Here is a 21,704-nt window from a genome sequence, read left to right on the forward strand (position 1 = left end):
TGGAACAAGGGACCGATGACCGTAGCAGTCTGGTCCCTTTAATCCCCCCAAACCAACCAACCAACCAACAAACCCCCCTCATAGCCAACAAACCTAGCCTAGCCACCCTACTCAATCTCCCCATCCCAGCACATACCCCACACAGACCAAATCTCAACTATAACCACAGTCAAATGCCACATATCACCAGTCCCAATTCAGTCCTAAACCTCTCATCCAGATCCCTCTCTCCTCCAGAGACATCTGTTCTATCAAAAGGCTTAACCTTTAGCCCCACACCTAAATTCAACCACACTGCCCTGGTTAAAGATCTCCTCTCATTCACCCGGAACCTCAACTGGAAATATCACTTCACTACCCAAACACAGCCCCCAAATACTAGACCCAGTGTTGAACCCTGTCTAGAACAGTTCCGACTGCCTTCTCAAAGGGATCCTCCTCCCCTCCCCCAAAACCATCCCTTGCAGACATTTCAGGAATTCCTCACATCCAGTGTTGCCTCCCAGTCCTTCTTGAAGAACATCCCGACAACCCCCAACATCACCCCAGCTGAATCCCGTGCCATTAAGGAGCTGAAAATAGACCGCTCTATTGTCATCCTCCCGGCGGATAAAGGCTCCATAACTGTCGTACTTGACCGTGTGGAGTATGTGGCAGAAGGACTGCGTCAACTCTCTGACACCTCAACCGACAAAGCTGTTACCCAGGATCCCATTCCCTCCATCCAGACTGAGCTGCAAAAAATCCTAAAAATCCAAGGTCCCTCACAAGGCCTCACAACGGCTTCCATAGACTTACTCACTCCACCTGAGCCACGTACCCCTACCTTCTACCTATTACCCAAAATCCACAAAGAGAACCATCCTGGCCGTCCCATTGTAGCAGGCTTCAAATCCCCAACCGAACGTATCTCAGCTCTGGTAGACCAGCACCTACAACCTATCACCCGCAGACTCCCATCCTACATCAAAGACACAAACCACTTCCTAGAACGCCTCAAATCCATTCCCACTCCTCTCCCACCTGAAACCTTTCTTGTCGCCATAGATGCTACATCCCTTTACACAAACATCCCACATACCCATGGTCTCTCTGCCCTTGAGCACTACCTCTCCCAACGCCCACCCGAAGATCTTCCAAAAACCTCGTTCCTTATCACACTTACCAACTTCATTCTCACCCATAATTACTTCACTTTTGAAGGCCAGACCTACAAACAAATCAGGGGAACGGCCATGGGAACCAGGATGGCTCCCTCCTATGCCAACCTCTTCATGGGCCGCATGGAGGAGGCTTTCCTGAAGACCCAACAGCTGCTTCCCCTGGCCTGGTATAGGTTTATAGATGACATCTTTGTGGTCTGGACTCACGGTGAAGAAACACTCCTTAATTTCCTCCATAACCTCAACTCCTTTTCGAATCTGAATTTCACCTGGTCCTTCTCCAAAACCCAAGCCACCTTCCTGGATGTTGACCTTCATCTTGTTGAAGCTCACATTCACACCTCTGTCCATATCAAACCCACAAACAAACAACAGTACCTTCACTTTGATAGCTGCCATCCTTTCCACATCAAACGCTCCCTTCCCTACAGCCTAGGTATTCGTGGCAAACGTATCTACTCCAGTGACGAATCCCTCAACAATTACACGAATAACCTGACCAGTGCTTTCCTCTCCTGCAACTATCCTGCAGACCTTGTCCACAAACAGATTTCCCGAGCAATACATTCCTCCCCGTCCAACAACAATGTTCCTACCCCCAGACCACACAGAAGCATCCCCCTTGTCACCCAATATTATCCTGGCCTCGAAAACATCAACAAATTACTCCGCCAGGGATATGACTTTCTCAAGTCAACCCCTGAAATGAGATCATCCCTTGACAAAATTCTCCCCACACCACCCAGAGTTGCCTTTCGTCGCCCCCCTAACCTCCGTAACATCCTTGTTAAACCCTACAATATTCCCAGACTACCTTCTCTACCCAGCGGTTCCTACCCCTGTAACCGACCCCGCTGCAAAACCTGCCCCATGCATCCCCCCACAACCACCTACTCCAGCCCCGCTACTGGTAAAACATACACAATTCAAGGCAGGGCTACGTGTGAAACTACACATGTCATTTATCAACTGACATGCCTGCACTGCACAGCCTTTTACATCGGCATGACAACAACTAAACTGGCTGAGCGCATGAACGGACACAGACGAACTGTCCGCCTAGGAGATGCCCAATACCCAGTAGCGGAGCATGCCCTCCAGCATAATTCTAGGGACCTAGGAACCTGCTACACCGTATGTGCCATTTGGCTTCTCCCGCCCAGCACCAGTCCCTCTGAACTCCGGAGATGGGAACTTGCACTCCAACACATCCTTTCATCCCGCCATCCCCCTGGACTGAACCTACGTTAAACAACCTCACTCCCATTCACTCTTCAGTCTTCTCTTCTTTCCCTTTCCTCTTTAGCCATTCACGCATCTTTTCATCCTACATAGTTGTGTTTATCTTTATACTATATACCTCTTTACTTCTGTATGCATCCTCTTTGGTTTGAAGCTGGCACAGTACTTACAGTAGAATATCTTTGGCTTCCCTCTGACAACCATGCCTCCATCCTTGCTACCCTCCCTGTTTACCTTTCCCTGTTGCTTCATAACCTGGGTTGTGAGTAACTGAATCCACTTTCCCTTCTTCCCTTTTTTCCCCTCTCTCCTCCCTGATGAAGGAACAAAGTTCCGAAAGCTAGGAATGTAAATTTTCAGTTCTGTTTTATGTGTATCTATCGGCTGTACTGAGCTGAGGTAAGTACTGGCCAGCCCCTCTATCTCTTTGTTAGTATTTGTTTCACATCTTATATGAGATTTTCCATTAATCATTATGACACAAGATACTGTCCTTTTTAGCTGTTATCAGAGAGTTGCGGAATGGAACAAGTTTCTCTGGTAACAGGTCGATATAAGAATCCTTCAGTGACCAGTGACCACCATAACAGAATCTGTGCTCTGTAAGCCACCTTTGGGGGTGTGGTAGAGGGCTCTTCTGGATTTTTATATTTTCACCTCTTCTCTCCTCGAGTTATGAATGTTTTACAGGGAGAACAAATGTGTCATGAAACTTCCACATGCAAGACATATGTGGAAGGAAGTAATGTGCTTCCAAACTTTTTTTCGAACTTACTCTCTTGGCAATGCAATGATGTGCTTCCAAACTCTTTTTCGATCTTACTCTCTTGGAAATGCAACAGTAAACCTTTCCGTGATGCACAGTGCCTCTTTTGTAGGACTGCCACTGGATTCCATTGAACATCTTCATAACGGTTTTGCACTTACTAAAAGATCATTTGATGAACTAACTGCTCTTCATTGGGTCCTCTCTCTCTCTCTCTCTCTCTCTCTCTCTCTCTCTCTCTCTCTATCTATCTATCTCTCTCTCTATCTCTCTATCCATCCAATGTAGTAAGGATCTCAGGCTGATCAGCAACATTCAAGAATCATCCATACAAGTGTTTTGTTAGGCATTTCTTTCATGGATGAATTCCATTTCCTAAAGCTTCTTCCAGTGAATCTCACTGGTAATATGCCTTTCCTACAGTTTGTTTTATGTGGTCATTCCGCTTTAGGTCATGCCGAACAGCTGCACTACAGTATTTTGCCATTGTTTTTGTTGCCATCGATTTTTCATCAATAGCTGTGTTTCACTATAGCCTTGTCACTGTGAGCTTCCTAAACACTCATACACTGTAAACAGTAACAGTGTTATAAGACACACATAGCATACTCTCAAAATTACATTTATGTATGTCAGTTTCTCCCTGTTAAGAACAGTGTATTGAGTTCTTCCTGCTAGAATATCCTGCATCCAGTCATGAAACAGTTATGTTATTCAGTGAGTTTTTATTTTGTTCATTAAATGACAATGTGGAACTATATCCAGTGGCTTCTGGAAGTCAAGGAAAACAGCATCAACATAGCTACCTTTCTCTAGATTATCAGGGAGGATATTTTTTTTTTCTCCAAGATCATCATTGAGCTTGAGCATACAACATGTCCTGTAATTCTACACCAGATTGATGTAAGTAATATAGACCTATAATTTGTGAATCTGTCTGCCAACTATTTTTGGAAAGGGATTAACTTGTGTTTTTTCATCGTTTAGTACCCTTTGTTGGTCTAGCAGCCTGCTATAAACTGCTGCTAGAAGGGGGAGCAAGTTCTTTCACATGATATCTGTCGAATGTCACAATTACTTCATCCTGCTCAGATCTCTATGTATTCTTGAACAATTTTAGTTTATTTTATATTCTGCAATCACGTATCTCATAAAACCCAGAGAAATTCTGGTTGTATCTAATGGTGGTCAGTGAAGCCAAAATTAACATCCAGACATTCTTGGAATAAGAAAAGAACCAAAATTGAAGGTGGCAAAGCAAAAGTAGAAATACTAATCTCCATTTTCAAATATTACTTTATGAAGCAAGACATAGAGTACTGCCTCAGTTTAATTCTCATACCAATTAAAATGTGTGTGCAATAATATTAGTGTCAATGACATTGAGAAATAGCTGAAATTGTAAAACTTGGACAAGGCTCAAAGGGTGTAACTAAGTTACCCTCTTGTAACCATAATATACCATAGATCACTCAAACAAACAAACAGTGCAGGAATGATAGCAGAAGTGATTCACAAAACTACCATCCATGATCATTCATATAGATCTACTGCAGAATCTTAGAACATACTTATTTTATTTTATTTGCACGTCAAGTTCCGTAGGACCAAATTGAGGAGCAAATCTCCAAGGTTATGGAATGTGCCAGTACATGACATCACAACATAAAAGTAATAACAGATAAAAATAAAATGTTTATGAACTCAAAAAACCTCAAGACATAAGTTTAAGTAAACGCAATCAACAATACAAAATATGAATAGGCTTAATTTTTCAAGGGACTCCTCAACAGAATAGAATGAGTGACCCAGGAGGAAACTCTTCAGTTTCATTTTGAAAGCACGTGGATTACTGCTAAGATTTTTAAAATCTTGTGGTAACTTATTGAAAATGGATGCAGCAGTATACTGCACACCTTTCTGCACAAGAGTTAAGGAAGTCCGATCCAAATGCAGGTTGGATTTCTGCTGAGTATTAACTGAGTGAAAGCTGCTTATTCTTGGGAATAAGCTGATATTGTTAACAAGAAATGACAGTAAAGAATACACACACACACATCAAAAAAGTTTTGCATCAGCCTTGTTCTCAGAACTCCTGAAGATAGATGTTGACTGTGGATATTGTATCTCAGAACAGTCCCTTTGACTATTCAGAGATGTCAATAAAATCGTCCAAAGATGTAAACAACCATGCATGAGCAGTGCCCATCATATGGAGGGTGTCCGACAGCTGATCGGTTCCAGCCGTTGCATCAGGAAGGAGGTACACAGCTCATATTGTCTGTAGTTCACCCATGTCTAGAAGATCAGTACCATGGTTCAGTCGTGTCCGCATTGTTACTTTGTGCCAGGAAGAGCTCTCAGCAAGGCAAGTGTCTAGGCGTCATGGAGTGAACCAAAGCGATGTTGTTCGGACGTGAAGGAGATACAGACAGACTGGAACTGTCAATGACATATCTTGCTCAGGCCGCCCAAGGGCTACTACTGCACTACTGCAATGGATGACCGCTACCTACGGATTATGGCTTGGAGGAACTCTGACAGCACCATGTTGAATAACCCTTTTCGTGCAGCCACAGGACGTCGTGTTATGACTCAAACTGCACGCAGTAAGCTGTGTAATGCACAGCTTCACTCGCAACATCCGTGGCGAGGTCTATCTTTGCAACCACTACACCATGCAGCACATACAGATGAGCCCAAGAACATGCCGAACAGACTGCTCAGGATTGGCATCGCGTTCTCTTCACCGACGAGTGTCGCATATGCCTTCAACCAGACAATCATAGGAGATATGTTTGGAGGCAACCTGGTCAATCTGAATGCCTTAGACACATAGTCCAGCGAGTGCAGAAAGGTGGAGGTTCTCTGCTGTTTTGGGGTGGCATTGTGTGGGGCCGCTGGTGGTCATGGAAGGCGCCGTAATGTCTGTATGATACATGAATGCCATCCTCCGACCGATAGTGCAACCATATCAGCAGCATATGGGCAGGAATTCATCTTCATGGATGACAACTCGCAGCCCCATCATGCACATCTTGTGAGTGACTTCTTTCAGGATAACGACATCGCTCGACTAGAGTGGTCAGCATGTTCTCCAGACATGAACCCTATCGAACATGCCTGGGATAGATTGAAAAGGGCTCTTTATGGACGATGTGACCCACCAACACTCTGAGGGATCTACACCGAATCGCCGTTGAGGAGTGGGACAATCTGGACCAATAGTGCCTTGATGAACTTGTGGATAGTAGGCCACGATGAATACAGGCATGCATCTCAATGCAAGAGGATGTGCTACTGGGTAATAGAGGTACCGGTGTGTACAGTATTCTGGACCACCACCTCTGAAGGTCTCACTGTATGGTGGTACAACATGCAATGTGTGGTTTCCATGAGTAATAAAAAGGGTGGAAATGATGTTTATGTTGATCTCTATTCCAGTTTTCTGTACAGGTTCCGGAACTCTGATGGCCGAGGTGATGCAAAACTTTTTTTGGTGTATGTATATTGAGAGGCCAATGTCAAAATACCCAGGCCAATGAACAGGGGTCGACAAGAGGTTCATGAACTTACACCACTTATTGCCTGAACCACCCGTTTCTGAGCCAAAAATATCCTTTCAGAATGGTAGGTGTTACCCCACAATATAATTCCTTATGACATAAGCAAATGCAAATAAGCAAAGTAGATTAATTTTCATGTCGAACGATCACTTACTTCAGATACTGTTCGAATAGTAAAAATGGCAGTATTAAGTCTTTGAACAAGATCCTGAATGTGGGCTTTCCACGACAGTTTACTATCTGTCTGAACACCTACAAATTTGAACTGTTCAGTTTCACTAATCATATGCCCATTCTGTAAAATTAGAACATTGGGTGTTGTTGAATTGTGTATAAGAAACTGTAAGAACTGTGTCTTACTGTGATTTAGCATTAGTTTATTTTCTACAACCCATGAACTTATGTCATGAACTGCACTACTTGAAACCAAGCCAATGTTGCATACAACATTCTTTACTACCAAACTAGTGTCATCAGCTACTACCAAACTAGTGTCATCAGCAAACAGAAATATTTTAGAGTTACCCGTAATACTAGAGGGCATATCATTTATATAAATAAGGAACAGGAGTGGCCCCAACACTGGTCCCTGGGGCACCCCCTATTTGACCATGCCCCACTCAGACCCCACCTCAAAGCCATTCCCAATACTGTGAATAATGACCTTTTGCTATCTGTTGTTAAAGTAAGAGGTGAACCAATTGTGAGCTACTCCCCGTATTCTGTAATGGTCCAACTTCTGGAGCAATATTTTGTAATCAACAAAATCAATTGCCTTCGTTAAATCAAAAAATATGCCTAGCGTTCAAAACCTTTTGTTTAATCCATCCAGTACCTCACAGAGAAAAAAGAATACAGCATTTGATAGCAAATTATGTGATATAAAATGATCCATAAGCCTTACATACAAAGCCTTTTCAATAACCGTAGCAAACATTGGCAGCATAGAAATAGGTCTAAAATTGTCCACATTATCCCTTGCTTCCTTTTTATAAAGTGGCTCTACTACTGAGTACTTTAATTGTTCAGGAAACTGACCATTCGTAAAGGAAAAATTACAAATGTGGCTAAGTACAGGGCTAACATGTGCAGCACATTACTTTAGTATTCTGCTAGGCACTCTCATATCCATGAGAGTCCTTAGTCTTCAGTGATTTAATTATTGACTCAATCTCCCCCTTGTCTGTATCGCAGAGGAGTATTTCAGATGCCGATCTCGGAAAGGCATTTGCCAAGAGATTTATAAGATTCCCTGTAGAAACTAAATTTTTATTTCATTCACCAGCAATGCTCAGAATGTGATTGTTAAATTCTGTACATATACCTGATTTATCAGTAACAGAAATATTTTTACTACGAACTGATTTTACATCATCAATCTTGTGCTGCTGACCAGACACCTCCTTTACATCTGACCATATGGTTTTAATTTCATCCTGTAATGGGCTACTGTAGCTTGATTGTTATTACTTCTAACATTTTGATATATTTCCCAATTTGGTTGCCTTTTACTGCTAGTACCCCGTTTAGAACATTCTAATGGAAAGCAACCCTCAAAGAGCATGAGAAATGTATTAAGGAAAGCATTATATTTGTCATCAGCGCTATTGGCACTATAAACATCCTGCAACTCTTGTTCCTTGACAAGGCTTAAAAAAATCTCTGTTGCCAATTGATTAACTTGCCTACATAGTATGTAATTATATGTGACATTTTTTTTACTACAGAAGCCTTTTAGTGTTAAAATTTGTGCATCATGGCCATCTAGAATGCCCATCTAGTGATGAAGAATGAATAAAAATAATGTCTATGGCTGTGCTACTGTTCCCGTTCACCTTAGTTGGAAGAAACACTGTCTGCATCATATCATATGAATGTAGGAGGTCTACCAACAGCCTTTTTCTTGCACCATCATATAAAAATTTTGTATTGAAGTCACCACCTATAACTAATTTCTGGTACTTCCTACAATGTGAATCAAGAACCCTCTCTAGCTTGAGCAGAAATCCTCTGAAGTCAGAGTCAGGGGATCTATAAACAACAACAATTAGAAGTTTAGTTCCACTAAATTTAACTGCACTTGCACTCAAATATTTGTTCAGTGCAGTGCCGTGATACGTCTATGGACTCTAATGTAATACTGTTTTTTACTTACATAACTACTCCCCCACCCTGCAAGGAACTCCTTGAAAGGCAGCCAGCTAATCTGTAACCTGGTAAAGGAAGTCTCTGAATTGTCAAATTATTTAAGTGGTGCTCCGACATACCAATAATTTCAGAGTTAACATCTATCAGCAGTTCACTAACTATCTCTAATACGTTTTATATTTTGATGAAATAAGCCAATTCCTTCTCTACTTGGAAACATGACGTCCTCTGAAGGTGATCCCTTTGTTAGAGGGACTTTCTTTGAGCAGGTTTACCTTTCAGCTAACTTCAGTCCAAGAGAAGGTGCAGCTCTAACATCAACTACTACAGGAATTTTTCCAAGAGTGATCCCACCACCACCCACTACACATCACCTGTAAGCTTTGCCAGCCTCCCCTTTCCATACCTATTGAGGTATGACCTCAAACATAAGAAGGCATCTCAAACAAAGTTACCTCCACTATGCCACCCAATACAAATTCTGAAAATATTGTTCTTGTGAGAATGTAACTGTTGCTGGAAGTTGTAAACCAAATTAGTCAGTTGGATACAATATTTCTTTATGCATATTGAAAGTATGATTATGTGGGGTAGTCAAATGAATTTTTATATATATATATATATATATATATATATATAAAAATTCATTTGACTACCCCATGTGTGGATGGATATGTGTGTGTGTGCGAGTGTATACCTGTCCTTTTTTCCCCCTAAGGTAAGTCTTTCCGCTCCCGGGATTGGAATGACTCCTTACCCTCTCCCTTAAAACCCATATCCTTTTGTCTTTCCTTCTCCTTCCCTCTTTCCTGACGAGGCAACCATTGGTTGCGAAAGCTAGAATTTTGTGTGTATGTTTGTGTTTGTTTGTGTGTCTATCGACCTGCCAGCGCTTTTGTTTGGTAAGTTTCATCATCTTTCTTTTTAGATATATATATATATATATATATATATAAAATGGAAGGAAACATTCCACATGGGAAAAATTATATATAAAGATGAGGTGACTTACCAAACAAAAGCGCTGGCAGGTCGATAGACACACAAACATACACACAAAATTCAAGCTTTCGCAACAAACTGTTGCCTCATCAGGAAAGAGGGAAGGAGAGGGGAAGACGAAAGGAAGTGGGTTTTAGGGGAGAGGGTAAGGAGTCATTCCAATCCCGGGAGCGGAAAGACTTACCTTAGGGGGAAAAAAGGACAGGTATACACTCGCACACACGCACATATCCATCCACACATACAGACACAAGCAGACATATATATATATATATGTCTGCTTGTGTCTGTATGTGTGGATGGATATGTGCGTGTGTGCGAGTGTATACCTGTCCTTTTTTCCCCCTAAGGTAAGTCTTTCCGCTCCCGGGATTGGAATGACTCCTTACCCTCTCCCTTAAAACCCACTTCCTTTCGTCTTCCCCTCTCCTTCCCTCTTTCCTGATGAGGCAACAGTTTGTTGCGAAAGCTTGAATTTTGTGTGTATGTTTGTGTTTGTTTGTGTGTCTATCGACCTGCCAGCGCTTTTGTTCGGTAAGTCACCTCATCTTTGTTTTTTATATATATATATATATATATATATATATATATATATATATATATAATGGAAGGAAACATTCCACGTGGGAAAAATTATATATAAATACAAAGATGAGGTGACTTACCGAACAAAAACGCTGGCAGGTCGATAGACACACAAACAAACACAAACATACACACAAAATTCAAGCTTTCGCAACAAATTGTTGCCTCATCAGGAAAGAGGGAAGGAGAGGGGAAGACGAAAGGAAGTGGGTTTTAAAGGAGAGGGTAAGGAGTCATTCCAATCCCGGGAGCGGAAAGACTTACCTTAGGGGGAAAAAAGGACAGGTATACACTCGCACACACGCACATATCCATCCACACATACAGACACAAGCAGACATATTTAAAGACAAAGAGTTTGGGCAGAGATGTCAGTCGAGGCAGAAGTGTAGAGGCAAAGAAGTTGTTGAAAGACAGGTGAGGTATGAGTGGCGGCAACTTGAAATTAGCGGAGATTGAGGCCTGGCGGATGACGAGAAGAGAGGATATACTGAAGGGCAAGTTCCCATCTCCGGAGTTCGGATAGGTTGGTGTTGGTGGGAAGTATCCAGATAACCCGGACGGTGTAACACTGTGCCAAGATGTGCTGGCCGTGCACCAAGGCATGTTTAGCCACAGGGTGATCCTCATTACCAACAAACACTGTCTGCCTGTGTCCATTCATGCGAATGGACAGTTTGTTGCTGGTCATTCCCACATAGAATGCGTCACAGTGTAGACAGGTCAGTTGGTAAATCACGTGGGTGCTTTCACACGTGGCTCTGCCTTTGATCGTGTACACCTTCCGGGTTACAGGACTGGAGTAGGTAGTGGTGGGAGGGTGCATGGGACAGGTTTTGCATCGGGGGCGGTTACAAGGATAGGAGCCAGAGGGTAGGGAAGGTGGTTTGGGGATTTCATAGGGATGAACTAACAGGTTACGAAGGTTAGGTGGACGGCGGAAAGACACTCTTGGCGGAGTGGGGAGGATTTCATGAAGGATGGATCTCATTTCAGGGCAGGATTTGAGGAAGTCGTATCCCTGCTGGAGAGCCACATTCAGAGTCTGGTCCAGTCCCGGAAAGTATCCTGTCACAAGTGGGGCACTTTTGTGGTTCTTCTGTGGGGGATTCTGGGTTTGAGGGGACGAGGAAGTGGCTCTGGTTATTTGCTTCTGTACCAGGTCGGGAGGGTAGTTGCGGGATGCGAAAGCTGTTTTCAGGTTGTTGGTGTAATGATTCAGGGATTCCGGACTGGAGCAGATTCGTTTGCCACGAAGACCTAGGCTGTAGGGAAGGGACCGTTTGATGTGGAATGGGTGGCAGCTGTCATAATGGAGGTACTGTTGCTTGTTGGTGGGTTTGATGTGGACAGACGTGTGAAGTTGGCCATTGGACAGGTGGAGGTCAACGTCAAGGAAAGTGGCATGGGATTTGGAGTAGGACCAGGTGAAACTGATGGAACCAAAGGAGTTGAGGTTGGAGAGGAAATTCTGGAGTTCTTCTTCACTGTGAGTCCAGATCATGAAGATGTCATCAATAAATCTGTACCAAACTTTGGGTTGGCAGACTTGGGTAACCAAGAAGGCTTCCTCTAAGCGACCCATGAATAGGTTGGCGTACGAGGGGGCCATCCTGGTACCCATGGCTGTTCCCTTTAATTGTTGGTATGTCTGGCCTTCAAAAGTGAAGAAGTTGTGGGTCAGGATGAAGCTGGCTAAGGTGATGAGGAAAGAGGTTTTAGGTAGGGTGGCAGGTGATCGGCGTGAAAGGAAATGCTCCATCGCAGCGAGGCCCTGGACGTGCGGAATATTTGTGTATAAGGACGTGGCATCAATGGTTACAAGGATGGTTTCCGGGGGTAACAGATTGGGTAAGGATTCCAGGCGTTCAAGGAAGTGGTTGGTGTCCTTGATGAAGGATGGGAGACTGCATGTAATGGGTTGAAGGTGTTGATCTACGTAGGCAGAGATACGTTCTGTGGGGGCTTGGTAACCAGCTACAATGGGGCGGCCGGGATGATTGGGTTTGTGGATTTTAGGAAGAAGGTAGAAGGTAGGGGTGCGGGGTGTCGGTGGGGTCAGGAGGTTGATGGAGTCAGGTGAAAGGTTTTGCAGGGGGCCTAAGGTTCTGAGGATTCCTTGAAGCTCCGCCTGGACATCGGGAATGGGGTTACCTTGGCAAACTTTGTATGTGGTGTTGTCTGAAAGCTGACGCAGTCCCTCAGCCACATACTCCCGACGATCAAGTACCACGGTCGTGGAACCCTTGTCTGCCGGAAGAATGATGATGGATCGGTCAGCCTTCAGATCACGGATAGCCTGGGCTTCAGCAGTGGTGATGTTGGGTGCTGAAGCCCAGGCTATCCGTGATCTGAAGGCTGACCGATCCATCATCATTCTTCCGGCAGACAAGGGTTCCACGACCGTGGTACTTGATCGTCGGGAGTATGTGGCTGAGGGACTGCGTCAGCTTTCAGACAACACCACATACAAAGTTTGCCAAGGTAACCCCATTCCCGATGTCCAGGCGGAGCTTCAAGGAATCCTCAGAACCTTAGGCCCCCTGCAAAACCTTTCACCTGACTCCATCAACCTCCTGACCCCACCGACACCCCGCACCCCTACCTTCTACCTTCTTCCTAAAATCCACAAACCCAATCATCCCGGCCGCCCCATTGTAGCTGGTTACCAAGCCCCCACAGAACGTATCTCTGCCTACGTAGATCAACACCTTCAACCCATTACATGCAGTCTCCCATCCTTCATCAAGGACACCAACCACTTCCTTGAACGCCTGGAATCCTTACCCAATCTGTTACCCCCGGAAACCATCCTTGTAACCATTGATGCCACGTCCTTATACACAAATATTCCGCACGTCCAGGGCCTCGCTGCGATGGAGCATTTCCTTTCACGCCGATCACCTGCCACCCTACCTAAAACCTCTTTCCTCATCACCTTAGCCAGCTTCATCCTGACCCACAACTTCTTCACTTTTGAAGGCCAGACATACCAACAATTAAAGGGAACAGCCATGGGTACCAGGATGGCCCCCTCGTACGCCAACCTATTCATGGGTCGCTTAGAGGAAGCCTTCTTGGTTACCCAAGTCTGCCAACCCAAAGTTTGGTACAGATTTATTGATGACATCTTCATGATCTGGACTCACAGTGAAGAAGAACTCCAGAATTTCCTCTCCAACCTCAACTCCTTTGGTTCCATCAGTTTCACCTGGTCCTACTCCAAATCCCATGCCACTTTCCTTGACGTTGACCTCCACCTGTCCAATGGCCGACTTCACACGTCTGTCCACATCAAACCCACCAACAAGCAACAGTACCTCCATTATGACAGCTGCCACCCATTCCACATCAAACGGTCCCTTCCCTACAGCCTAGGTCTTCGTGGCAAACGAATCTGCTCCAGTCCGGAATCCCTGAATCATTACACCAACAACCTGAAAACAGCTTTCGCATCCCGCAACTACCCTCCCGACCTGGTACAGAAGCAAATAACCAGAGCCACTTCCTCGTCCCCTCAAACCCAGAATCCCCCACAGAAGAACCACAAAAGTGCCCCACTTGTGACAGGATACTTTCCGGGACTGGACCAGACTCTGAATGTGGCTCTCCAGCAGGGATACGACTTCCTCAAATCCTGCCCTGAAATGAGATCCATCCTTCATGAAATCCTCCCCACTCCGCCAAGAGTGTCTTTCCGCCGTCCACCTAACCTTCGTAACCTGTTAGTTCATCCCTATGAAATCCCCAAACCACCTTCCCTACCCTCTGGCTCCTATCCTTGTAACCGCCCCCGATGCAAAACCTGTCCCATGCACCCTCCCACCACTACCTACTCCAGTCCTGTAACCCGGAAGGTGTACACGATCAAAGGCAGAGCCACGTGTGAAAGCACCCACGTGATTTACCAACTGACCTGTCTACACTGTGACGCATTCTATGTGGGAATGACCAGCAACAAACTGTCCATTCGCATGAATGGACACAGGCAGACAGTGTTTGTTGGTAATGAGGATCACCCTGTGGCTAAACATGCCTTGGTGCACGGCCAGCACATCTTGGCACAGTGTTACACCGTCCGGGTTATCTGGATACTTCCCACCAACACCAACCTATCCGAACTCCGGAGATGGGAACTTGCCCTTCAGTATATCCTCTCTTCTCGTCATCCGCCAGGCCTCAATCTCCGCTAATTTCAAGTTGCCGCCACTCATACCTCACCTGTCTTTCAACAACTTCTTTGCCTCTACACTTCTGCCTCGACTGACATCTCTGCCCAAACTCTTTGTCTTTAAATATGTCTGCTTGTGTCTGTATGTGTGGATGGATATGTGCGTGTGTGCGAGTGTATACCTGTCCTTTTTTCCCCCTAAGGTAAGTCTTTCCGCTCCCGGGATTGGAATGACTCCTTACCCTCTCCTTTAAAACCCACTTCCTTTCGTCTTCCCCTCTCCTTCCCTCTTTCCTGATGAGGCAACAATTTGTTGCGAAAGCTTGAATTTTGTGTGTATGTTTGTGTGTCTATCGACCTGCCAGCGTTTTTGTTCGGTAAGTCACCTCATCTTTGTATTTATATATATATATATATATATATATATATACACACACTCCTGGAAATGGAAAAAAGAACACATTGACACCGGTGTGTCAGACCCACCATACTTGCTCCGGACACTGCGAGAGGGCTGTACAAGCAATGATCACACGCACGGCACAGCGGACACACCAGGAACCGCGGTGTTGGCCGTCGAATGGCGCTAGCTGCGCAGCATTTGTGCACCGCCGCCGTCAGTGTCAGCCAGTTTGCCGTGGCATACGGAGCTCCATCGCAGTCTTTAACACTGGTAGCGTGCCGCGACAGCGTGGACGTGAACCGTATGTGCAGTTGACGGACTTTGAGCGAGGGCGTATAGTGGGCATGCGGGAGGCCGGGTGGACGTACCGCCGAATTGCTCAACACGTGGGGCGTGAGGTCTCCACAGTACATCGATGTTGTCGCCAGTGGTCGGCGGAAGGTGCACGTGCCCGTCGACCTGGGACCGGACCGCAGCGACGCACGGATGCACGCCAAGACCGTAGGATCCTACGCAGTGCCGTAGGGGACCGCACCGCCACTTCCCAGCAAATTAGGGACACTGTTGCTCCTGGGGTAACGGCGACGACCATTCGCAACCGTCTCCATTAAGCTGGGCTACGGTCCCGCACACCGTTAGGCCGTCTTCCGCTCACGCCCCAACATCGTGCAGCCCGCCTCCAGTGGTGTCGCGACAGGCGTGAATGGAGGGACGAATGGAGACGTGTCGTCTTCAGCGATGAGAGTCGCTTCTGCCTTGGTGCCAATGATGGTCGTATGCGTGTTTGGCGCCGTGCAGGTGAGCGCCACAATCAGGACTGCATACGACCGAGGCACACAGGGCCAACACCCGGCATCATGGTGTGGGGAGCGATCTCCTACACTGGCCGTACACCACTGGTGATCGTCGAGGGGAAACTGAATAGTGCACGGTACATCCAAACCGTCATCGAACCCATCGTTCTACCATTCCTAGACCGGCAAGGGAACTTGCTGTTCCAACAGGACAATGCACGTCAGCATGTATCCCGTGCCACCCAACGTGCTCTAGAAGGTGTAAGTCAACTACCCTGGCCAGCAAGATCTCCGGATCTGTCCCCCATTGAGCATGTTTGGGACTGGATGAAGCGTCGTCTCACGCGGTCTGCACGTCCAGCACGAACGCTGGTCCAACTGAGGCGCCAGGTGGAAATGGCATGGCAAGCCGTTCCACAGGACTACATCCAGCATCTCTACGATCGTCTCCATGGGAGAATAGCAGCCTGCATTGCTGCGAAAGGTGGATATACACTGTACTAGTGCCGACATTGTGCATGCTCTGTTGCCTGTGTCTATGTGCCTGTGGTTCTGTCAGTGTGATCATGTGATGTATCTGACCCCAGGAATGTGTCAATAAAGTTTCCCCTTCCTGGGACAATGAATTCACGGTGTTCTTATTTCAATTTCCAGGTGTGTGTGTGTGTGTGTGTGTGTGTGTGTGTGTGTGTGTGTGTGTGTGTGTGTGTGTGTGTGTGTATATATATATATATATATAATATTATTTTTTTTTTTTACTAAATTGATGATTTCTTCATGGAAATAACTTCAGGTATGCCCCCAGGAAGTGTGCTGTGATTCTTACTATTATGTGTCTGACAGTATTACTTGTAGCGTCAGATTTTTGCAGAAGGTGCAGTTATCTGTAATGGAGTACTATCTGAAAAAAGCTGCACAAATATCCAATCAGATGAGATTTCAAAGTGTTCCAAAGGCTGGCAGTTTTCCTTAAAGGTTCATAAATGTTCGGTGAGTTCTTCAGGAAAGCACAGCATCCTGTGACCACAAAATCAACGAATCACAACTGGTATTAGTCAACTAATACAAATACAATTTGTGGGAATATGAATTGGGACGATCACATAGGCTCAAGTGTAGCTAAAGACTGACATGCTTCAGACCATTGTTAAAATATAAGGAAAATGCAGTCAGTGTACAGAAGAGATTACTTACAGGACACATATGCATCCATCTTAGAATATTGCTGAAGTATGTGCCACTCTTACCAAATTGAATAATTGAGGCTGTTGAATGTAAACAAAGGAGGGCAACATTAATGATTACAGGTGTTGTGTTGTTGTCATCGTCCCCCCTGCCCCCCGTGTCCTCTTGTTGGAGAGTGTCGCAGAAGTACTGATAAACTGTAACTGGCAAACACCTCAAGATAAGATGCCATCTACCCTGCAGATGTTTCCTTGCTTAGCGTCAAGAACTAGTATTAAGTGAGGACTCTAGGAATATACTAAATATTCCTATTTACCACTCCCTTAGCCATTGATAGTCTGGTAAAATCAGTGGTAAAATCAGAAGTACCATCTGCCATGCAGTTCACAGTGGTTCACAGATAGATGTTGATTCAGGCAAATAATTGTGAATCAGGAAATAATTTTGCTATGCATATATTATCACCAAGTATGTGTGTTTGAGGAGGAGGGGTTATTGTTTAAGTAAGGTTTGTGTGTTGTTATGACTTTCAAATTAATGTGTGAATCTGTAAGTTAGTTACACCATGAATTAATTTAATTTATTGTGTTAATTTCAGGTGAAAGTCAACTTAAAGAAGGATAAGAAGATACTGAATCACAAAATGCAGAAATACAGTGATAGTGTGGTTCCCAGAAAGCCAGGAGATTATCATAAAAGTGATTTGTCAGTCCCACTTTCTCAGTCCAAGTTAAATTATATGAAGGAATTAGCCCAGAAACTAAGCAAAAAGATAGGGAGCTCCGCTGGAACAAACTTTGGTGGAACTCCCACTAGTCCTGGTGCCAGTAAAGAACAAAGTGAAAAAGAATCACAGATTAAAGAAGCATCTGACACTAAAAATACATCACAACTGCTGCAGAATAATCAAAAAGAGAATGACAACAGTACATTTTCAAGTTTGGGTGAGAAAGACCAAGATGAAGTATTTATCAGTAAACAAGTTGAGCTGGAGAAAACCAAATTTGAAAAAGGGCATTCTAGTAAGATGGAAGATTCATGTATGCAGAATCTGGGTGATAACATAAATGCATTAAAGGAAGAGGGGACTGATAGAAAAATAGTTATAAATGTTGATGCAGAGCACTCTTTTAGCAAAATAAAAGAGAAAGCAATGAAACACAAGAGAGAAGAATCACAGAAGAAACATAAACACAAACATAAGCATAAAAAGAAACATTCAGATGTATTTGAAGGAGAAAGAGTTCCACATCTTGTTGGTCAAGGTGAAACAAAACCATCAACACCCTCTGATGAAGAAGATACTCATGCTCAGCAAGATGATTATGTGCTGAAACAACTCTTCAAAAAGTCAGGTACATTTGCTTTTTAGACATTTGAAATATTATGAAAAAGAATTCCATTTTTGTTTGAAAACTTGTTGCGAATTCTGGGCTGTTTTGTAGTCACATATTTATTGTTATTCTGAATTCTTTCTGAACATTCTAATTTAATTAACATTACACATAGTAGGCACATGACATGGAAGGCAGTTATGTAACTGGATCAGAGGTGAATTTGGAATCATTCTAGCAGTGATACAGGCCAAAAATGGGAAAACCGCTGACATTAGTGATGTCAACAAAGGGCAGGTTGTTATGGCCCAGCACATGGGAACGAATGTCTCGGCAACAGTGGAACTGGTCAGATGGTCGCATGCTACTACCACCGAGTGTGGTTGAAAGAAATGAATCCACGACTAGGCAACAAGGTGTTGGACATCAACACTTGACCACAGAATGTGGAGGTCAGAGCCTGCCCGCTGTATAAAACACTATGTGTGGTGCAGGCATAACTGTCACAAAGCACACTGTCCTGTTCACATTACTGAATGTGGGGCTCTGCAGCAGACGACCCTAACATGTTGCCAGGTTCCTGACATTGTCAGTTATGATGGCAGTGAGTACAGTTTCATTGAAATTGGACTGTGGATCAGTGGAAATATGCTGCCTAGTCAGACGACTTTTTATGCTTCTTGTTATGTCCAGATACACCACTATCCAGGCTCTCAGCTGTTCGGCACAGCATCACATACGCACACTGGTGGGGGCAGTACATGCTATGGCTGTGACGTTCACCTGTAGTAGAGATCAAACACACCATGACAGCTGTCAACTATGTGAGCATTATTGTTCACCATCTGTACCCCTTCATACTTGATATCTTCCTTGATAGCACTGACATCTTCCAATAGGATAACTGTGCTTTTGACAAGGCCAGAACTGTGCTACAGTTGGTTGAGGAGTGTGCTTTGTCATTGACCCCTTTTTGCAAGAGGGTCTCAAAAATTGTCACTTCAGATGTTTATGAACCTTCCTTCACATTTTGGGTACAATTTTTCGTCCCAGAATATGCAATGCAGGTACCCAACAGGATGATAGGTTTACTGTGTTTGAGTGCTAAATTGTCGCAATTTATGTATTAGTTACTATTATCGAATTCTAGTCGCCCATCAAAATTAAATTTTCGTCTCCCTTAACTATAAGAGTAATTTCTTCTACTCATGATATATTTCTTCCATCTCTTCATCATCTGCAGAGCTAGTTGGCATATAAACTTGTACAACTGTGACAGGTGTGGGCTCCGTGCCTATTTTGGCTAAGATAGCGCATTCATTATGCTGTTCATCAATAGGCAGGCCATCTAGCAAACTTTTGGTGTACCTTACTCTGTGCAAGATGGGGTTAAAGCAACATAATCCTCTACACAGTGGCAACAGCTGCTATTTTCTTAGTCATTATTAAACCTACTGCTGGATTACCCCTATATTTTACTTATGACCCTGTATTCACCAAACCGCAAGTCTTATTTCTTCTGGCAACAAAATTTACTAATTCCCACTATATCTAACTTCAGCCTACCCATTTTCCTTTATAAATTTTCTAACGTATCTGCATGATTAAGAGATCTGACATTCCATGCTCCTGTCCATAGAATGCCACTTTTGTTTCTCCTGATGACGACATCCTCCTGAGTAGTCCCTGTCTAGAGATCCAAACGGAGGATTATTTTACCCAAGAGGATGCCATCATCATTTAACCGTGTAGTAGAGCTGCATTTCCTTGGGAAAAATTGTGGCTGTACTTTCCGCTTGCTTTCAGCCATTTGCAGCACCGTTAACAGCAAAGTCGATTTGGTTGTTTACAAGGCCAGATTCGTCAATCATCCAGATTGCAGCCCCTGTAAGTAATGAAAAGGCTGCTGCTCATCTTCAGGAACCACATGTTTGTATGGCCTCTCAACAGATACCCCTAAGTTGTTGTTGCACCTGTGGTACAGCTATCAGTATTTCAGTGGCACGCAAGTCACCCCACCAGAGACAAGGCTCACAGTTCGTGGAAGTTGGAAATTTTTAGTACAACTGAAAAAAATTAAATTATACTTTTTTGACACAAAAAATGCCCAAGACAGACTTGTAGAGGCAGTATCATGGGTGTGATATAACTTAGGATATTGAATATGATAATAATTGTAGAATGAAGTGGAAACATCTTAAGATCATTATTTGGGAAAATGAGAAAAATAAACAAGAATGAACTTTTATAAAGTGATGGCTGTGTCAGTTTTGATGTAAAACTCAAGTGACATGGGTGACAAATACTTTATGTGTTAGTCAGGGATCAGAAACAAGAGTCATGAGCTCATTGAAACGCTACACTAGATAGATTTAAAAATGAAAACGAGTGTAGATAAAACCTTCTTTTTATTAAAACATTGAATCAAAGAAAATCATTAAGGGTGGCCCTCTCTAACCCCTTCTCCCATTGTGAATGTGATGAGCATTAATTGTAAACTGGCAGCTGTTGCCACTGTGTAGAGGATTATGTTGCTTTAACCCCATCTCACACGGAGTAAGGTTCACCATAAGTTTGCTAGATGGTCTGCGGGACTGCCGGCTACCAGATGGGGGTAACAGCTACCTCACATGCTGAACCTCACACACAGTGTGCAATTCGGCGTGGAAGCCAGCTGGTTGGCTTGACTCCGCTAAACAAAAAATGCTAATTCCATTTTACCAAGTTAACTTTCCTACATGTGAAACTGCCAGAGTGATCTTCTCATGCACAGACCCACTCAGAGTGGGAACTAAACCAGTAATACTTAAATATGCAATGTGTAGAGACATTATGCCACAATATTTTATGATGATGACGTACTTCAACCCATATTGGCCAAGTAATCATTATTTTAAAGTTTCATATTATTGTTTATTTTGGAAGTTTTATGGAACTGTATCCACAAACTGCCCACAGAGATCAAGATGACAATCATAACTTTGCATGACGTTAACATTGGTTAGTGATAATGCCACTTTTGACTACATCCAAAAGTGCGACATAACAGCTGCTGCCTGATTACTGACACTGTCATTCCTGGTAGGTTTCAACTTTTTATTTAACCTAACTTAGCACATTTTAAATGTGGTTAACATTTTATCTTGCATGGTTGAACATAATAACTAGTTATTGCTAAATTATACAAAAAATGAAACAAGTATTATGATTACTTAATCTAATCTATTTCGCAGATCGTTGTTTCTCATTATTACTGTAGATCCATTAAAGTAAATATTACACATATATGTCGTCTGCTGTATTTTCCAATGTGTTCACTCAAGCAGCACAGTCAATGTAGAACAA

General features: G+C 43.8%; 1 protein-coding gene across 1 annotated transcript in view; it reads left to right on the forward strand.

The window, feature by feature from the left end:
- Positions 1–21,704, forward strand: part of LOC124773234 (DNA excision repair protein ERCC-6-like) — a 111,342-nt gene that overhangs the window by 77,165 nt on the left and 12,473 nt on the right. The window contains exon 15 of the mRNA XM_047249383.1: positions 17,624–18,380. Coding sequence (XP_047105339.1) covers positions 17,624–18,380 — 757 coding nt within the window. The remainder of the gene's footprint in view (positions 1–17,623; positions 18,381–21,704) is intronic.

Source organism: Schistocerca piceifrons, chromosome 2, assembly GCF_021461385.2.
Source record: "Schistocerca piceifrons isolate TAMUIC-IGC-003096 chromosome 2, iqSchPice1.1, whole genome shotgun sequence".
Lineage (NCBI taxonomy): Eukaryota > Metazoa > Arthropoda > Insecta > Orthoptera > Acrididae > Schistocerca > Schistocerca piceifrons.